We start from the raw sequence: 19,642 nt of genomic DNA on the forward strand, positions 1-19,642 counted from the left end.
GAGGGCTAATATTCAAAATAAATAAAGAGCTCAGAAAACTATCTACTATGAAAAGAAATAACCCAATTAAAAATGGGTTATAGATCTAAACAGAGAATTCTCAAACTCACTGAAACTCAAATAAACAAGAAACACTTAAAGTAATGTTTAACACCCTTAGCCATCAAGGAAATATGCATCAAAATTACTTTGAGATTTCATCTTATAAGTTAGAATGTCTAAGATCAATAAAACAAATGATAGCTCATGCTGTAAAGGATGTGGAGTAAGGGGAACACTCATTGAGAGTGCACATTTGTACAGCCACTATGAAAATCAGTGTGGTGGTTCCTCAGGAAGATGGGAATTGATCTACCTCAAGATCCAGCTATTCTACTACTGGGCAAACCCAAAGGACACTTCGTCCTACCACAGAAACATGTATATCGCTGCTCTACTCATAACAACGAGTTATTGGGAGAACCTAGATGTCCCTCAATAGAAAATTTGGTACATTTACACAATGAAGTGTTACTAAACACTAAAAAAATGACATTATGAAATTTACAGTCAAATGGATAAAACTAGAAAAAAATCATTCTGAGTGAGGTATCCCAGACCCCAAAAGACAGCTATAGTATGTATTTGCTTATATGTGGATATTAGCTGTTAAGCCAATGATAACCAAGAAACAATCTATAGTAGAACCACTGAGTTAGGAATAGAGTAAAGGACTTGGGGAAATAGATCTTGTTAGGAAAGGAAAATAGAATAAATAGTTATGGATTGCTGTGGGAAGTCTTTTTGCATGATATGAATATGTGTTGCTATGATTGGTTAATAAAGAAGCTGCTCTGGCCTATGGTGAGTCAGGATATAGCCAGACAAGAAATCTAAGAGAGAGACAGGAAAGAAAAGGCAGAGATGGAGGAGACATTATCCCGCCATCCAGGGAGTAGCATGTAATGGCACACAGGTAAACCACAGGACACATGGCGACATATAGATGAACAGAAATGGGTTGAGTTTAGTTACAAGTGCTAGCTAGCAAGAAGTTTGAGCCATAGGCCATGCATGGCCATACAGTTTGTACTTAATAGAAGCCTCTGTGTGTTTATTTGGGTCTGAGCAGCTGCAGGACTGGGGGGAACACAGGAAAACTTTCCAGTTACAATGGATGGATTGAGGGGCATGTAGGCAGGAGGAGCAGGGCATGAGGGAAGGAACACAGGGAGAGATAGCCAAAATTAAGGACTATTTGAGGGGAAGTGTTGAAACTTAATACAGTAGAAGCTTCCTAGAATACATAATGTATATTAAGGCAATCTAAAAGAAATCACCAAGTAATGGGAGAGTCAGAGCCCCAAAGCTTCCAGGACTAGGATTGGGTTGCGTCTCATTAAATTATGGGCCAAAGGGATCCCATAGGAACTCCAAAACAACCCAGGATGTTGCTAAGACTACAGGCTGCTTTCCACAAACTGACAGCAAGCCCCATTGCTGAAAACAACACCTATACCACTCAATGAACATGGAGAGGTCAAGTAGATACCTATAGACACCCTTCACTTCTATGCTCCAGCATCTCTGGTCCATGAAGGAATTCTGCACACTGTCCTAAGACAAGTGCAAACCCAACCCAGCCACAAGACCTTCAATCTACAATGGTGTCCTGCCAGAAAGACATACTAGTGCAATGATGGCACAAATTCTGTGAGAGTAACCAACAAGTATCTGATTTTACTTAAGGCCCACTCCATGAGATGGAGCCCATACATGACACTACTTGGGTGACCAAGAATCTGAGACTAGATAGCCCAGGAAACTAGGGTTAAACCATACTACTGCTCTAAAAAAATGTAGCATTAAGATGACTTCTAGTGACATTCTTTCATAGTTGTAGATCAGAGCCTTGTTCAGGAATCATCAGAGAAGCTTCCTCCTGCAACAGATAGGAACAAATACAAAGACTCACAGCCAGACATGATGCAGAGAGTGAGAGAACTTGGAATACTCAGTTCTTGGAACATTCAGCCCCAAATAGGATGTCACCATCAAATTCCTGGCCTCGGGGCTCAGGAAATTCTGCTGAAGAAGAAGCAGAAAGAGTTTAAGAGCCAGAGGGAATGGAGGACACCAGGAAAACCAACCCCTTTAAATCAACATGCTGAAAGTTCACATGATATACAAAGAACTCAAGAAATTAGACATCAAAATGCCAAACAGTCCAATTAAGAAATGGGCTACAGAGCTAAACAGAGAATTCTCAACAGTGGAAGCTCAAATGGCTGAAAGACATTTAAGGAATTGCTCAACATCCCTAATTATCTGGGAAATGCAATTCAAAATGACTCTGAGATATCACCTTACACCTGTCAGAATGGCTATGATCGAAAACACTGAAGACAGCTTATGCTGGAGAGGATGTGGAGCAAGGGGAACTCTCCTCCACTGCTGGTAGGAATGCAAGCTTGTACAGCCACTCTGGAAATCAATATGGCGCTTTCTTAGAAAACTGGGAATCAATCTCCCCTAAGACCCAGCTATACCATTCTTGGGCATATTCCCACAGGGCAACATGCTCAGCTATATTCATAGCAGCATTGTTTGTAATAGCCAGAACCTGGAAACAATGTAGATGCCCTTCAACTGAAGAATGGGTAAAGAAAATGTCGCACATATACATAATGGAGTACTACTCAGCAGAGAAAAACAATGACATCATGAGGTTTCCAGGCAAATGGATGGATCTAGAAAAAAATCATCCTGAGTGAGATAACCCAGACTCAGAAAGACAAACATGGTATGTACTCACTCACTAGATGTAAAGCAAAGGAAAACTAGACTGGTACTCACAACTCCAGGGAGGCTACCTAGTAAAGAGGACTCTAAGAACAAGAAGAGGATGGTGAACAAGCACAAGCCATGCCTGGGATAGTGTTCTTCCTAACAGGGTGAATACCATCAGCAATAATCCACAGGGTAATTCAAACCAGTTACAAAAGAGGGTATTGAATGCGTTTATCAAGATACCATATAAGTTTACAGTGAATATGGTTTTGGCTGCCTGGTATCGGCTGCCAACAACTGAGTAAGCATCGGTGCCATGTACTGACTTAGGGGATGATTGAGGCAGCGCATGTAGAGAAGAGACCTTGAGTCTACTCTGAGGTGAGTGTGCACTCTGCTAATCCCACTGCCTCTGTTCTTCACCCACATAGTCTGGTATTGGGTTCACACAGTCACTGAACAAACCACAGTAAGCACTGACTGTGGGATTTGAAAATGGTGGGACTTGTAGTGTGAGTGCAATAAATGAAAACATACTCTATTAAAAGAAAAAAAAATACCATACTAAAAGGAAAAGAAAAAATAATACCAAGACAGGTAAGTTTGCGTAGGCCTCGGAATCCCTGGTAGAGGTTGGATACCGTGGAAAGTTTTCTGGGAGAAATGTCTTTGGTAGATCCTGAAAGATGGGAGTCTAAGGGAGAGGTTATTCCAGGTGGAAGGAGGAACTAGTGTAGGAGGGAAGAGAAAAGTACAAGGTGACTTAAGGAGGTCAGAGCTCAGCATGGATAAAGCACGGACCCAGGAGACAGATATAGGAGCTACTGAGCAGTTGTTTTTAACACTTCCCCATTTTGATTATGATTTATTAAACTCGCAGTTCTATTTCATCCATCACATTCCTGACCCACAATTTCCATCACTCTCTGTTGCTCCAGAATACACACAATGAGCAACTTTTGCAAAACCAACATATCACACGAGCCCTTGGTATGCATGTGGAAAGCTGGGATCTCATGTCACAGCTCCCAGAGCTCATTAAACAGCTATTTCTGATTAAATTAAGCCCATTAATATCATCCTCAAAACATCTTTAGGGAGTTTCGTTTTCTAATTCTATCAATAATTGTTTCCAACTTGGCAGGCAGTATTCTTCACATCTTACTTTTACATACCAATCCAAGGGATGTTACCCATGTGGCACGATGATTTTCAAACAGAAAGAAATTCCCATCACCCATACTATCTAGGACCTTGCTTAATTTTTCATGTCCCATTGGCATGATATCAATGCCTCTGTTCTCTCAGTGCTCCTGAACTCTGGTAATTATGTTTGTTTATTTCAGCTGCCCCTCTCCTTTTCTTCTTTAGCTGCCCTGCTTCAAGTCTCAGCCTGGTCTCCTTTTTTGAGCAACAATGCTAGGCCCTCTGCACACCTTATAACTGAATCTGCGGAAATATTTATAGAAAACGACTTGTGGTTTCCCAAGTACTCCATCCTACCCAATGTCTGTGCTCTTCCTACCTTACCATCTCTTATTCTTAGGATATGTTGCCTTCTTTACCTAGCTGGCCAAGTCTATATCCATGTGAACCCCTTTCTTAGTAATCAACCTTCATCATTTCAAACATCTTTCCAAATCCAGAGTGCCTCCACTCTGCTTTTAAGGTGCATTATTGGACTAGTTGGAGTTATTTAAAACATAGTATCTATTACCATGCTGGAGTCAAAACCGTGTTATTTGGCTTATATTCCGATAATGCCTGCAAAGGTACAGACATTGAATTAGTGACTGCTGAACTAATTAATTATTCCCTGAACTGATTTGCAAATGTGTTGAAAAGCTCTGAGACAGCAGAATACCATGATCCCCATATATTATCACACTTGAATTGTTCTATATTTTAAAATACTTACCAAAATATTACTCTCATTTGTGATCTCTAGTAATATTGGAGAGTATCTAGATGCTACTAAGTTTGAGAGACACGATGACTAGCATTGCCCTACAATAAGGACATCAGGAACACAACAGGCAAAAAGATGGTGGTGGCACACTTTCCATTCCACTTTGCTCTACTCCCTTAAAACAACCTAAAACTTCCAGTGGAGTATTCCATATACTCCACGGATAACCCATCTACTTCCCACCTTTCCACTCTATCCTTCCATCTGCCTATCTGTCCATCCATTCACCCACCTATCCACGCATATGTCCATTATCCACAAAGTTGAGCTCTTTCTACACTGTGCAAGGCAAGCTTCCAGTCATCCAAAGAAGCAAAGGCAAATTGTACAGTAAACCAGTCTCCATTTGTGAAGGATTAAAACATCAATCACTGCTCTAAAAAGACCTCCCAGGATTGAAATGAAAAGCAGAAACATGTTAGCTTCTCTCTGTTCCTTGAGAAAACGCCCATAGATTCTGATCTTTGGTTTAATATCGCGTACCATCTGATTGCTAATTTCCGTGGAGGCCTTTGGGCTGTGAGCTTCATGTTTTATATGTCCAAGTAATGAGGCTGGGTTGGTATCAATCAGACACCTGTGGGGATGCAGGGTTTGCTTATTTCACAGGTTTCCCATGGCTTCCCTTGCACTACACATCGATCTTCTCCAGCACAACACACATTTCAATGCAGACCATCTATACATCGTTTTTTCTTCTCTCCTTTGCTCCCAGAGTTTAATTGATTTTTCTGTTGCTAAAACATGCACTCACCTTGCATTCCTTGAACCTTCTTGACAACTGCCATTTGGTTTACATTTAAAAAAAAAATCACAATTGGCAACCTGTTTGTAAAACAATCTGTCACCCCTTTCCATCCCTCAGGTAAGTCATTTTCACTGAAGTCGTCACCAGGTCTGAACATAGGCTGGGCTGACCTGATCATGCTCTCTTTGGGAGGCTGCTCTTCTCCCCAGCTGTATGTACTCTGTGGTGTGCTTTTCTCTGCCATCACCTACCCTGCCTCCTCACATCATTCCTTGTCATCCTAGGAAGCTCAGGGTAAATTCTTGATCACTTTTGCAACTCTTTCCAGGTCACATTACTCAGCCAACTTTTTCTTTCTGCCCGTGTGACAAAAGTGACTGATGGATGAGCTGGCAAGTAGGCTGCCAGGAAATGTGCCTCTCCCTGCCGTCACTTGCTTAACTGCTGAAGGGAAGGAGAACTGAGCAGCAAACCACAGAAAAAGCAAGCAAACACACTAAACTTTCATTCAGTATGGAAGACACGTGCCACTTCCTCTGCCTGGACTCTGAGTACTGGGAAGAGGCACAGCCACAGACAGAAAGAATCTGGGTCTCTAAATCACCACAGAGAGGGTCAGTTACCAAACACACTGGGCCACTTGAAGCCACCTGAGAATGGCGGATTATGGTCCCATCCCCCACCCCTGGCTGATTTAAAAGGAATAAGGATAAAAGTCTCAAGAGGAATGGTCTCTAGGTTGCCCCTCCCACAGGGGCAGGCCCTACCATGCTGTACATCCTTAGGCAGATGTAGGCCTTCCCACCGAACACTCACTGATGGATCCTTTGCTGGCTGAAAGGGGCAGTGTAGCAGTCATTCTCCTCCAGGTCTGGCAGTGTCTCCTTGTCCAGCCTCATTGGCTTCTTAGGTAACCATCTCCGAAACCTGCTTATTTGTTTATCGATCCTGTGGTACATGGAAGGCAAGACCAAAGGGTACAGCATGTTAGCATCACCCTGAAACACAGGAGGGAAGTCTCCACAGAGTCGTAGAGACAACGCCGCACCCTCCAGGGAGTCTCACTACACTCAGAACAGTCTCATTTTTCCAGATGGAGAGAAGACAGCTGGGGACCTGGTATTCTTTCAGGTTCACCAAGTGGCCTTAACATCACTATCTTTAAACAGATTTGGATTACATATTCACCCACATGTTAATGAATGATGGACTGGTCGCAGCTGGGAAGGCTCTGGAAAAGGAAGTAGAGAGCCCTTTTCAACATCAAATGTTACATTTTGTAGAGACTAACAACACAATTTGTGTCTAGAAAAGGTGAGGTCAGAGAAGAGCATTAGCTGTGGTTAACTTGGGGCTGGGGCAATAGTACACCCCAACTGTGTACAGACAACATGTGGTCCTGATTTTGGCTCTCTGCCCGTCACACCTTCTCTGACAAAATAGCAGACAGATAGCTGCCTCTTTAGCTTTTACCATGCTTTTCAAAGTGCAGAGTTCTCCTGTCCCTGGGGTACCATGGTGCATAGGTGTCACTCTGGCCACTGTGCACAAAATCATCAGGTGAAAGGGAATAGGCTAGTGATGAATTGTGGTTTAGAAAAGACGTTTTCCAAACTGACATTACCCTCAGTCATCCTGACTACTGATAACATCTACCTTCCAACTGGTCAGTTAATAGAAATACCTCAGCTTTGCTCATGGAAATAGCTAGAAGGATCAAAACCACAGCAGACTTTAAGATGTGTATGCATTGCACCTCAGTATCTGCACTATGAAATGTGTTCTCTGGGCAAGCAAGTACATATACCAAGCAGTGTCTATGTGAGGTAGGACACACAGGAGCCATTTGTACTTTACACATAGAGAAGAGACCCCCAAAAGGTGATTATTCAGCTCAAATTAGCCAGACTAGACTCTTGATTTTAGGGATCACTGTGTTTGTTGGCAAAGGGGTTTCCATGTGAGGGATAAGGAAGAAACACATTTCCCTAAAGAAGAAAATATCTTAATGATTTCTACATCTGCTAACTGAAAACAGTGTTCAGGCAGGATTTATTTTTTTCCAATTAAAACATGTGCACACCAATTTATTATTTTAAGTGAACGTGATGGTTATTGTTGTAGATAACTTCGACTGGGATAAGGGATGTCCAGGTAGCTGGTAAAAACATTACTTTAGTTATGCTTCTGAGCATGTTTCCAGAAGAGACCATGGCAGAGTGAGTCAAGACTTTGGCTATCACTAGTACACATCATTAAAAATGTTGAGATCCCACATAGAAGCAGAAGGTGAACGGTAGATAAATAGAAGCTCAAAGAGCAAATTTATCTTCTGCCTCCAACACTCGTGCCCTTTATACATGGACTAGGTCCATGGGATTTCCTAGACCATTGCTAGCAGACTGCAGTTAACAGGACTTTTTAGCCTCCACAGTCTTGTGAAGCTCTGTTGTAAAGCCCTATGTGAGTCTGAAGGACAGAGATAGTAGTGCTTATATCTGAGGGCAGGAGATAGTGGAGGTGCCAGCTGAAGCAGAGAGCAAATTTGCTATTTTCCATCCTTTGATTCTATTAAAGTTAGGTCCTCAATGGATCGGATGGTGTCCAACCACTTTGATGATGGCCAACTTATTTTTAAATATTTTAAAAATTTTATATGTATTGAGTATTTTCCCTACACATATTTCTGTGCACCACACACATGCAGTATCTGTGGGCTGGATCCTTTGTGTCTGGAGTTGCAAATGGTGGTGAGTTTCCATGTGGACACTGTGAATTGAATTCAGGTCTTCTTGAAGAGCAGCCAGTGCCTTTAACTGCTGAACCATCTCTCCAGCCCCAGTGGGCCAACTTCTTATTCACTCTACTGTTTTAAATGCTCATCTTGACTGGAAACACCCTCATAGACACATTGCCAAGTAATATTTTTCCAGCTATCTGGAAATCCTGTGGTCCAGGCAAAGCAGCACAAGAATAATGGTCATTTTTTTGTACTATTTCCTTTATTCTCAGTATAATCCAGCCTCATCATGCCCACTCTGTCTAGTGGTAGCTGTACTCTCGCAGAATCCCTGAATGAATACTCAAGCAACCTTAGAATGTTTCTCTCATAAAAAACCCTCTTTATCCCTTCTTCACATACAGAGAAGTTAGAATTCTGCCCAGGTTCATGGAACCAGGAAAGAAGAGTAGATTGAAAGAGCCTAAGAGAGAGAGAGAGAATGTTCTTATCTCCATCACTTTTCTTCCTGTTTAAAGAGACCTAAAGACATGAATATACACAACAGCAATGCTTAGAATGTAGTGAGATGATGTGACTTAGCAGAACAGCCTGACATAGCAATTGAGAACATGAACTCTGATGCTTGAGTGTCAGGATTAAAATCCTGGCTTTGTAAATGCAAACAGCACAACTTTGTACAAGTACACTAACTTTGCTTTGCCTCAAGTACTTTTATCTTTAAAATGGGCGTTATGATAACACCCAGTTCACGGGACTATAAATAAACTAAATTATATATATTATACATACTATTCTTTGGAACAGTGTCTGATAAACAGTAAGTGCTGGCTTCTATTACCCATTTCTAATAATACATAAGAATTTAAGAAAGCATTTGGGAAAAATGGCAGGCTATAAATTGCCTCCCTGTTACCACATTAGGGAGAAGAACCAGTGCATGGAGGAATAGACATGACTCCAAAGAAAGAAAGAACATCAGAAGTCCACAAAAATGCTAATAAAACTCCTCAAAGGTGCCAAGAAACAGATAAGGCCATGTTAAGAAGAAACAGGGTTATATATAGCTCAAGCCATAGAACGTCCTGCTTCAGGGAGGGGAAGCAGAAGCCTTAGTCAAAGGCAGCTAGAGGGCTCTGGTGAGAAAAGACTAGAAGTCCTACCCTCAGGACACATCTATAGCCCTCACAGGTCTCAATCCAGTTGGTGATTTTGGAAAGACAGCTAGTCCTCTCAGGGACAGGCCAAACATGGAAAGGGAATCCATTTTACCACTGTATATGACTTAAAGGTTAGGGGCTGGGCACTGTCTTGAGGGAGAACCTGTTGTTTAAAATGCAGCCATCCTAAGCTCTAAGCAATCATGGCAATCATAAGCTAGGAAGATGAGTTTAACCTCCCCCAGTCCCAAAGCCGGAGACAACCTTATCAGGCAGTTGTGAGAGCAGGAGGGCTGTACATCAACAAGCTGAAGAGTGCCGGATGCAGGAGGCTCAGAGTCCTCAGTCGTTTTGGCCCAACAGAATAACACCAGAGTTGCCAGCCCTCAGTCTCAGTCAGCAGATGCAATCAAATTCCGGAACCATTCTAACCTCCATCTACTGCTCTGTAGCCCAAGAACTCTGAGATGTAGCCCTCCATGTGAGTGATTAGTACTTAGAGGATGCTGAAAGTACAAAGATAGGTTCTTTCACTATGTAAATGCCAGGATTGCTTCCCACACTCACAATGAGCTTGGGGAACATTCCCCAGCTAGGGGAGATGTCTGGAGAATTTGGGGATGGTGAGAGAGAACTTGTGTCTAACTCACAGAATCCACAGCGAGGTGTGGACAGTAGAGACCCCTGGTATGCAAAGAAGGGGGGGCACAAAAGAGAAGACAGCTCTGGGAAACGTCAGACACGTGTCAAATACAGACTCGATACAAGTGACATCACAGGAAAGACAAGTCCACAAGCTCAGTTGACCCTACAGCACCCTACGTGGAGAGTCTCCAAGGCTCTGCGGCCCAGGAACAAGCCACCCTAACATTCATTTTATTTAGTTCTTTATGCTTCTCCTTCAATTACTGTTATTACTACAGTTTAGTAGTATTTTTGCTGTACTGTATTAAAAATATTTATGGTTGTAATTCTTCCTCATGCAATTATCTAATTTCATTTAAGCATTTTTTCACTTCCATGGACCAACCTTTTCTATTTTCCTTCTCTTCTGTTTCTTTTTGGGGCCATGCCACCACCCCCCGTTTTGCAGTCTGCTCTCCTGTTAGTAACATGTGGGCTTTATTCTGAAGATCTTGGTTGTATTTTTCACTGCCCTGCTTACATTACTTCTCCTTTTGGTTGCTGCTTTTCTCTTCCCTGGTAGTTCATTCTTTTCTCTTCCCTTCCACAACACTCTTTGCCACTTTCCCCCTCCTTTATTTAACCTTGATTCTCCTTTATTTTCCCATTCCCCAGCTCCTTCCTTTACTTTATTCACTATTCACACATTTATCTTAAATAACTTTCAGCTTCATAGCACATTTGTCTTAGTTTTTCCAGGTTCTATTTTTTTTTGCTATTGGTGATAGAGTGGAGGGCCTTAGTCAATTTTAAGTATATTCCTGTGCCTTCCACACTTTGCTCTTACAGCAGTTTGTTTACAATCTTAGCGGTTTTGAGGATTGAGCACTTGAGTAGAGTGGGAGAGTATGGGAGAATATATTCAATATAATATATAGTAATATATACATTTATGAGAGCTTGAAAAAAACATTCTTGGAAAAATAAACTTCTCAATAAGAAATCACCCCAAATTAGATACAATGAAACAACCACACGCACAAATTGCAACCTAGAAATACAAGAACATGAAAAAGCAAGGCATCAAGGTTCCTTTAAAACAGTGGTTCACAACCTATGTGCTGTGACCCATTGAGGTCGAACAACCCTTTCACAGAGGATGCCTAAGACCATCAGAAAACATAGATATTCACATTTCAATTCATAACAGCAGCAAAATTACAGTTACAAAGTAGCAATGAAAATCATTTTGGGTTGTGGTCAGAATTAGGAAGGTTGAGAAGTACTGCTGTAGAAGATCAGAACTCCTCAGCTCAGTAAACCACCTTGTGCCTAATACTAATATAAAAGAGAAAGAAAAGAACAAATAATCTAGCCAACCAGGAAAACAACCCACAAAATCAGTAGAACCTCAACACTAGCCTTAAATAAGCAAAGAGGGGAAGATTAGCTAATTTGATTAAGAAACAAGTACTAACAATCTACTGTCCCCAGAAAAATACTTCACTTGCTAAGATAGTCACAGAGTGGGCATCAAAGGATAGTAGTTAATCTATCAAGCATATGGGAACCCCAAATAAGCCAAATAAACAGGTCTAGTCTACTCTAATGAGGAGGTAAACTTCATGATAAAGCATCCAGAAGAAATAAAGCCACTACATATTAATAAAGGGAGCAAAACACACACACACACACACACACACACACTGAAAGAGGGCTTCCAGTTTCATAAAACAAGTACTAATGAGCACAAAAGGTCACACAAGCACTGACACAATTAAACAATAAGAGTGGATAGTTCGGTATTATATTCTCATCTTTACACAATTAAACAATAAGAGTGGATAGTTCAGTATTATCCTCTCATCTTTACACAATTAAACAATAAGAGTGGATAGTGCAGCATTATCCTCTCATCTTTACACAATTAAACAATAAGAGTGGATAGTTCAGCATTATCCTCTCATCTTTACACAATTAAACAATAAGAGTGGATCCACTCGGCATTATCCTCTCATCTTTACACAATTAAACAATAAGAGTGGATCCACTCGGCATTATCCTTTCATCTTTACACAGAGCCTCCAGATTGAAAGGCCACAAGAAACTTTGGACTTAAACTACGTTAGTCAAAATGGACTCAACAGAGATCTTCAGCATAATCTGACCGAAAGATACAAAATAAGTGACCTTTTAGCAGCCCATGGCACCCTCTCTAAAATAGAACTCATTCTAAGAAACTATATTAAAACTAACAAATACAACAGAATCAAGTAATTTTTCTTTCTTGTCAGACTATAAAGGAATAAAAAGGGAAATCAATAACCAGAGAAATTCAGGAACTATTAAAATACCTGGAGACAGAGGAATACAATCTTAGTAAGCAGTGAGTCACTGAAAATATGAGGGTGACATCCAAAACCTCCTAGAATCAAATTAAAATGATGCCTAATTTATCAGACCCTTCTGAATACAGCTAATTTGTTCTAAGAGGAAAGCCTGTAACTATGAATGTTAAGTTTGAATATAACCAGAAAGGTCTGATAAATGACCTAATAATGTACCCCAATTTCTCAGAAATACAACAAAAAGTCAAATTCTAAGTAGTAGGTAGCAAAAAACAAAACAACAAAAAACTAGCAACAACAACAACAACAACAACAAAAACAAAGATCAGTGCAAAACGGAATGAAATGGAACTCTAAATAATCATACACATAAGTAATCAAACAAAATTTAGTCCTTTGGAAAGACCTAAGATTGATAAACCCCAAGCCAAAAAAAGAGAAAAGAGCCAGGCAGTGGTGATGCATGCCTTTAATCCCAGCACTCTGGAGGCAGAGGCAGGTGGATCTCTGTGAGTTCGAGGCCAGCCTGGACTACCAAGTGAGTTTCAGGAAAGGCGCAAAAAGCTACACAGAGAAACCCTATCTTGAAAAACAGCAACAACAACAACAAAAACAAAAACAAAAAACAAAAAAGAGAAAAGAACAAAATTAATAAAGTTATGGATAGAAAAACAATGTTATAAAAGAGTCTACAAAGTCCAGAGAATCATTAGGAAGTACCTTGAAAACTTAAATTCTAAAATTGAAAAATCTAGAAGAAATGAATAAATTGTAAGATAACTATGAATATGACCTACCAAAGTTAAACCAAGAAGCTATAAACACATCCACACTAAACAATGCGATTCTAGCAGTAATAAAAATTCCACACACAAAAAAAGTTAAATTCACAAAATTTTTAAAGAGCAGCTAAACTAATTCTTCTCCAACTGCTTCAGAACAGAAAGGAAGGCACACTACCAATCTTTATGAAGGCAGTGTTCCTATGATGCCCAAACCAGTTAAGTCACAACCAGAAAAGAAAACTATAAACCAGTTTCTCTAACGAATTTAGACATAAAAGTTCTCAATAAAATCCTTGCAAACCAAATTCAAGAACACATTAAGAAGGTAATATACCATGGCCAAGATGGTTTCATTCCAAAGGCAAGGTTTATTCAACATATGCAAATCAATAACTATAATACAATGGATAATTAGACTTAGGGACAGAAATCACAAATCACCTGAACAGATACAAAGAAAGCCTTTGACAAGTTTCCATATCTCCTCCTGTCAGAAGTTCTGAAGAAAGCGGGAACAGAAGGAACAGAGCTCAACAAAATAAAGGCTGTGTAAGACAAACGCACAACCACATTCTGCGAAAACACAGAAAGCGTTTCCTCTAAAACCAGGATGAGACGTGCATGCTCACTCTCCTCACACAGTGCTTTGCCTTAGCAGGGACAATGAGAAAAGAAAAAGGAACAAAAGGAACATGCACAGGATAGGAAATGGAAGTGTCCTTAATTGCAGATGGCATGATCCTGTACTTAAAAGGCTTTAAATGTACCACCGGAAAAATATTAGAGTTGGTACATACTTTCAGCAAAGTAACAAAATAAAAAAAAAAAATCAACATATAGAAATGAATAGTTTTTCTGTATCAATAACAGACTTGCCAAAAACACAAATGAAGAAAGCATAATAACTTCAAAAACAGACCTAGTAACAAGAACAAAATATAATGACATATAGGCATGAAAATACTCTAATGAAACCCAATAGTTTGTATGCTAACTTAAAAAAGTTAATGCCAATTTTTACTTAACAAAGACTGATGGTTTATCACAAAGCTCTTTTTTTTTTTTTTTTTAAATAGTGTGCCTCTCAACAGTTCCCCTTTTCCTTTAAAGTCAAGGTGAACTGTACATCAGAAACTTCCTGTCGAAGTTCACTTGGGCAAGCTCAGTGACTTCTTCCTTAAGGGGACTCACACATTAAGTTGGTTGCCTGCCCCATGGCTCTTGGCTTTATTTCACCTGGTTGCCTTATAATCCATTCGAGAAAGAAGACATCGGCCCAGAGCTTTTACCTGTCACACATCTCCAGCTTGCAGTACTAACCGGATTGCATTTTGCAGAATCCGGGCTCTGTGACTATGAACTCAGTCCAGCTGGGTAAAGGCTCTCAGTGTGGACAGAAACAAATGAAGCTGTATGAAAAATCAAACATAAATACTCAATGGGAATGAAGTGGCATCTCTCAGCAGCCAGCTGTGGCACCACAATTTAAATGAAATGTGAAGAAGTAAAGAGAGAGCACAGTGGAGTAATGAAAATGATTAATTAATTGAAAAATGAAGGGTAAAGGAAGCAAGGGTGGAGTGAGGGGAGACTGGCTTGGCATAGAAAGTGAAGCTCGTTTTTGTCACCATCATGCCTAAAACCTGTTTCTGGTCTACTGGCAATGTCACCAACCTTCTTGAATCAAGAGTTATAAAACAGGGTAATAGTAATGACTGGCATCATCATGGCCATCACCACCACCACCACTACCACCACCACTATCACCACCACCACCACCACCATCATCGTCATCCTTTTGACCCTCAGGGTGGTTAGTAAGTTCATAAATGATGATGCATGTGAAAAGCTCCGGAGAAGTTTCCTGACATATATCCAGCATTTATGATTTCTAAAGGAACACTTAGGACTATTGGGAAAGTGACAGAAAGCAGAAGAACTGGATTTTAAAAATACTATACAGCTGTCATCCAAGCACCTGGGAGACAGAAGCAGGAAGTAAGGAGTTCAAGGCCAGCCTGGGCTACCTGAGGCCCTGTCTTAAAAAACAAAAGCAGACAAACAAAATGAAGCAAAATACCACAGTGGAAGGAAGACATTCAAAAGAATGTCTCAAGTAAAACTGAGACACTTGCTGGGTTTAGGAGCACTGGGAGCTTGCACAGGACGCAGAATGAAGCATGGGCCACCCAGGTTCTAAGAGACCTACTCCATGATCAATGCTTTCCACAATGACAGAAGACACCAGCACCCAAACAAGGCCAGTAGCTTGTGTGATTTCCTCCTGGTTGGCAGAATTGCTCCCAAAGGTGTTCTTCCTCTAATGCCAGGAACTTGTATATTAGGGATCTGTGGTGTGAGAGCTTTAGAAGTTAGAAATATGGCTGTAGGACTTAGGGAAGAACATTCTGGTTAATTCAGACAAGATCAATTAACCACATACGAAGTTCAAAGGTTAGAGAGCTACCTCTGGATGGAAGCAAGAGAGACAGCAGATGGGGACATGAGAGATCAAAAGAACCATGTGACCTACATGACTGTATTTGAGGACAAGAAGTTGTAGGGTGTGTTACTTCTACAAGTCAAGAATGACGTTCCATTAGCAGCCTGCAAGGATGCTGATTTCAGCCCGCTGATGGTATAAAGTTGGACTGTGTCAGCAACCTAAAGAAGCCTGGATGTACATTACCTTTCTGGGAGACCAGGTGAGAGCCCAGGCACTATACCTTGATTTTGGCCATTGAAGACCCTGAACAAAGAAATTAGCTGACAAGCCCAAATATAGGACTTAGAAGTCAGGTTAATCATCTTATGTTGGTGTGTGCAGCACAGTTCATGGCAATGTGTTGTATGGATACATCTCTTAAACGCAGTGGTAGTCTGGCCTGCCCTAGAAACCAGTCTGTGGCTATCCAGGCACCCAAGGTAGTAGTAAGGTTGCCACTCTGTGTCTTCCCACTTCCCAGGCAGGGAGAAGAGTCCATGTCTCTGTGAGACAGTGAATGTGAGCTCCCCTGGGCTGCTCTCACACTGTGTCTCCAAACTGCCAATCTCAGACTTCAGCCATGCAAAGAGGAAAGAACACGAAAACCAGTGGGCTGGAGAGCACAGAGCTCTTACTAAATTCTCCAGTTCGTCTCTGTGTACCACTGAATCCTGCCATAAGATGTTCATCCTCATCAAGCTTTAATGCTGTCATCTCCAAAATGGTCACTGATTATGTGTTCTTTATGCTAATAATGATGTGTTGGTGGGGGCTAGGCAGTGATATCATGGTATGTTATTATAAATGAAGGCACTAAAGAACTTTGTTGCAATGAGTATAAAATCTTCCACATACCGGGATGAGTTAGACTGCTAGATGCTGATTTGTAGTCTAGTTGCTTAGTTTGCTATCTGAGTGAGATGCTAGGTGAGTGTGAGGGAGATTAAGCCTCCCCAAGATGACGGTGCCTATCATGTTTATGGTGTGAGTATTAATCAAGTTCGTGAATGCCAATGTGTGGTGATATTTTATTTGTGCTGAAATGTGGTGATATTTTATTTGTATGCTAATAAATAAAGTTTGCCGGGAGATCAGAGGAAATAGTAAGCTGCTTTAAATAAACACAAAAGTCAGGCAGTGGTAGCACATGCCCTTAATTTCATCATTTGGCAGGCAGGGTCTCTGTGTGTTCAAGGCCATACTAGGGAACAGAGCCAAGCATGCTAACACACACCTTTAATGCCAGTACCAACCATAGATTCCTGGAGGTCTGTACAAACAGGCAGTGACAAGGAAGTGAGGTAGCTGGGCTCAGAGCCAATGAGAGGGCAGAACAGCAAGGCAATAAAAGCCTGGGTAGACAGGAAGTCTTGGCATTTTGGAAGCTGCAGAGCTGGTGAAGTAAGGTTGGTTGGTGGCTCTTACTATTTCCTTGACCTCTAAGGCTTTCACCCCTATATTTGGCTCTGTGTTTTTTAATAAGACTGCTTAGAAATTTGGCTATACCAATGCTTACACAATTTCTTGGGTATGCAAAGGGCTCCACTTAATGCTGGTTCCTAGGATCAAGAAAATGATGACGACAGGATTTTGAGGTACAGGGTTCCAATCGAAATTAAAAGGTTACAATCATCCCCTATATGTGAGGGTCATCAGTTCTGCATCACTTCTAACAAACATCTCACAACAGGCAAAGCTGATATGTTAAAGTAGCAAAATGAATGAACCAGAAAGTATTCCATTCATCTCTTAGAATAGGATTGCAGCTTACTTCCTGGTCTCCAGGGCCTGGAGATGGGTGGGGTAGGGAGACTTCACAAAGGCCTTGGCTGACTGATTCAGCATTGATTTTGCTTGGATATATTGTCACTTTGTTCTGTTTATCCTATTTACTGAGAAAACACCCTCTACAGACTACACAGGCAAATCAATAAAAAGAAGATGGATCACCACTTGGGCATGTCTGGCCTGAACACAAGTTAATATCTGAACTACAAGGTGAGTTACTTTTATAGAAACTTCTTTGGATGGTGAGTCTGGCAGTTTCTAGTTTTTGCGGCAGTTAAGTTTCTTGAAAAACACCTGCAAAGCACCACAGGCGAACAGGCAGGTCTTCCAGTTCTGAACAAATGGCTTCCTCTCCTGGTGGATCTTAAGAAGGCTTCATGTGAACCCTGGGACCCTTAGAGGGGCGATGACTAGAGAAAAGGTCACATGCAAAGGACCTTCCTTACTCCTGGCAAGTTGGCCTGTCAAAGACCTTTATACATGATTTCCATGCATGATCCCAAATGTAGACCTATCCTGAAGGACAAGAAGAAAATTACTTTTCCTTTGAGCCCTAAATACCTAGAGGAAGTCAACACTAGTGACTTCCTCACATGAAATTTATGAAACAGGCCTTTTTAAAAAAAATTTTTAGTCTTGAAATTATGATATAAGTACATTTCTCCCTTCTCTTTCCTCCCTCCAAACCCTCCCATACACCTTGTCATAGTTAGGGTTTCTATTGCTGTGAAGAGACACCATGACCATGGCAACTCTTATAAAGACAACATTTGACTGAGGTGGCAGGTTACAGTTTCAGAGGTTCAGTCTATTATCATCATGGCAGAGATCATGGTGGATGGGAGTATGGTGGTGTGAAGGCAGACATGGTGCTAGAGAAGGAGCTGAGAGCTGAGATTCCTATATCTTGACCAGCAGGCAACAGGAAGTGGTCTGAGGCACTGGGCATGGCTTGAACATATATGAGACCTCAAGCTCACCTCCACAGTGACACACTTCCTCCAACAAGGCCACACGTACTCCAGCAAAGCCACGCCTCCTAATAGTGCAACTCACTATGAGCTTATGGGGGCCAATTAGATTCAAACCACCATAAATACTTACCCACTCTCCTTCAAACTCATTGCCTCTTTTTTCCACTAATTGTTATCATATGAATATATGTATGTATGGATACATTCCTAAATATAACCTGTTAGTTTCATATAATGTTACTTGTATGTGTGTTTTCAGGGCTAATTTGGCACTGGACAACCAATTGGTGTGCATTCACTGGGGAAGACCCTCTCACTCCCAGCATTCTTCAGTTGCTCTAGTTCTTTGTGCAGGGTTGAGGCCTCACAGGCTCTTCCCTGTCTAGTTGGATGTGGTCATCGGTGTCATCCTTGTTCAGCTCGTGCATGGGTGGTCATGTTGGTAAGATTTTATGGCTGACATTAGCAGGAGACACAGTCTCATAGCAAACTCCCTGATCCTCTGGCTCTTATGTTCTTCCAGTCCCCTCCTCCTGCAATGTTCCTTGAGCCTTCTTTAGAGACAGTTGCTTTTCCCTAGACTAGCATATTCTAGACCTGTGTTCTAACAGTACATTTGGGGAGAGGGAGGCTACAGAGGAGCTTTTGTTGGTAGGTTTTCCTAGCAGAGGTAGCTCATAACCGTTGTCTGCTGGAAGTGAAGTCCTCCTGGACTCCCAGCAGACAACAGGAGGCTTGGATTTCCCTTTTCTCTTCTTAGAGTCAGGTCCCCTGCATTCACAGCATCTCCTTGGGTAGGAATTAGGTGCTTTGGAAGCTAATACCACTCTTTTAGGTCACAGGACTCATATTTGGAGCATAGTTTAACTATCTTATAGATGAGTCCAAGGGTCCTAGAACATTTGCAAATATTAAATTTTAATAGTAGGGATGGAAAAATACAAATCATTCCTCATTCTGCTAGTATGCCCATCTGATATGATTGTAATAAACAGAGCCTATAATGCATAGGGCTTAGCATTCCTTCAGTCTAGTACCATAAAGGATAAACTTAAGCAGCATGCTCACAGTGAGGGTGGAGGGAAAGGGGAGTTATGAGACTTCAACTATAACTGCCCACAATAATTACATTTGTTACTTTGTAATAGTTTCTGAAGGTTGTTTTCCACAATGATTTTATCCTGGAAAAAAATCAGGCAAAGAAGAGATGATAAACTCTCCCCCTTTATTGAATAGATAATTTATAATGCCT

General features: G+C 41.1%; 1 protein-coding gene across 4 annotated transcripts in view; it reads right to left on the reverse strand.

Moving 5' to 3' along the window:
* Ano4 (anoctamin 4) overlaps positions 1-19,642 on the reverse strand; it is a 300,336-nt gene that overhangs the window by 98,049 nt on the left and 182,645 nt on the right. For all 4 annotated transcript variants that reach the window (XM_036169504.1, XM_036169505.1, XM_036169502.1 and 1 more), the window contains one exon: positions 6,303-6,434. In XM_036169504.1, the coding sequence (XP_036025397.1) occupies positions 6,303-6,434 (132 nt within the window). The remainder of the gene's footprint in view (positions 1-6,302; positions 6,435-19,642) is intronic.

Source organism: Onychomys torridus, chromosome 20, assembly GCF_903995425.1.
Source record: "Onychomys torridus chromosome 20, mOncTor1.1, whole genome shotgun sequence".
Lineage (NCBI taxonomy): Eukaryota > Metazoa > Chordata > Mammalia > Rodentia > Cricetidae > Onychomys > Onychomys torridus.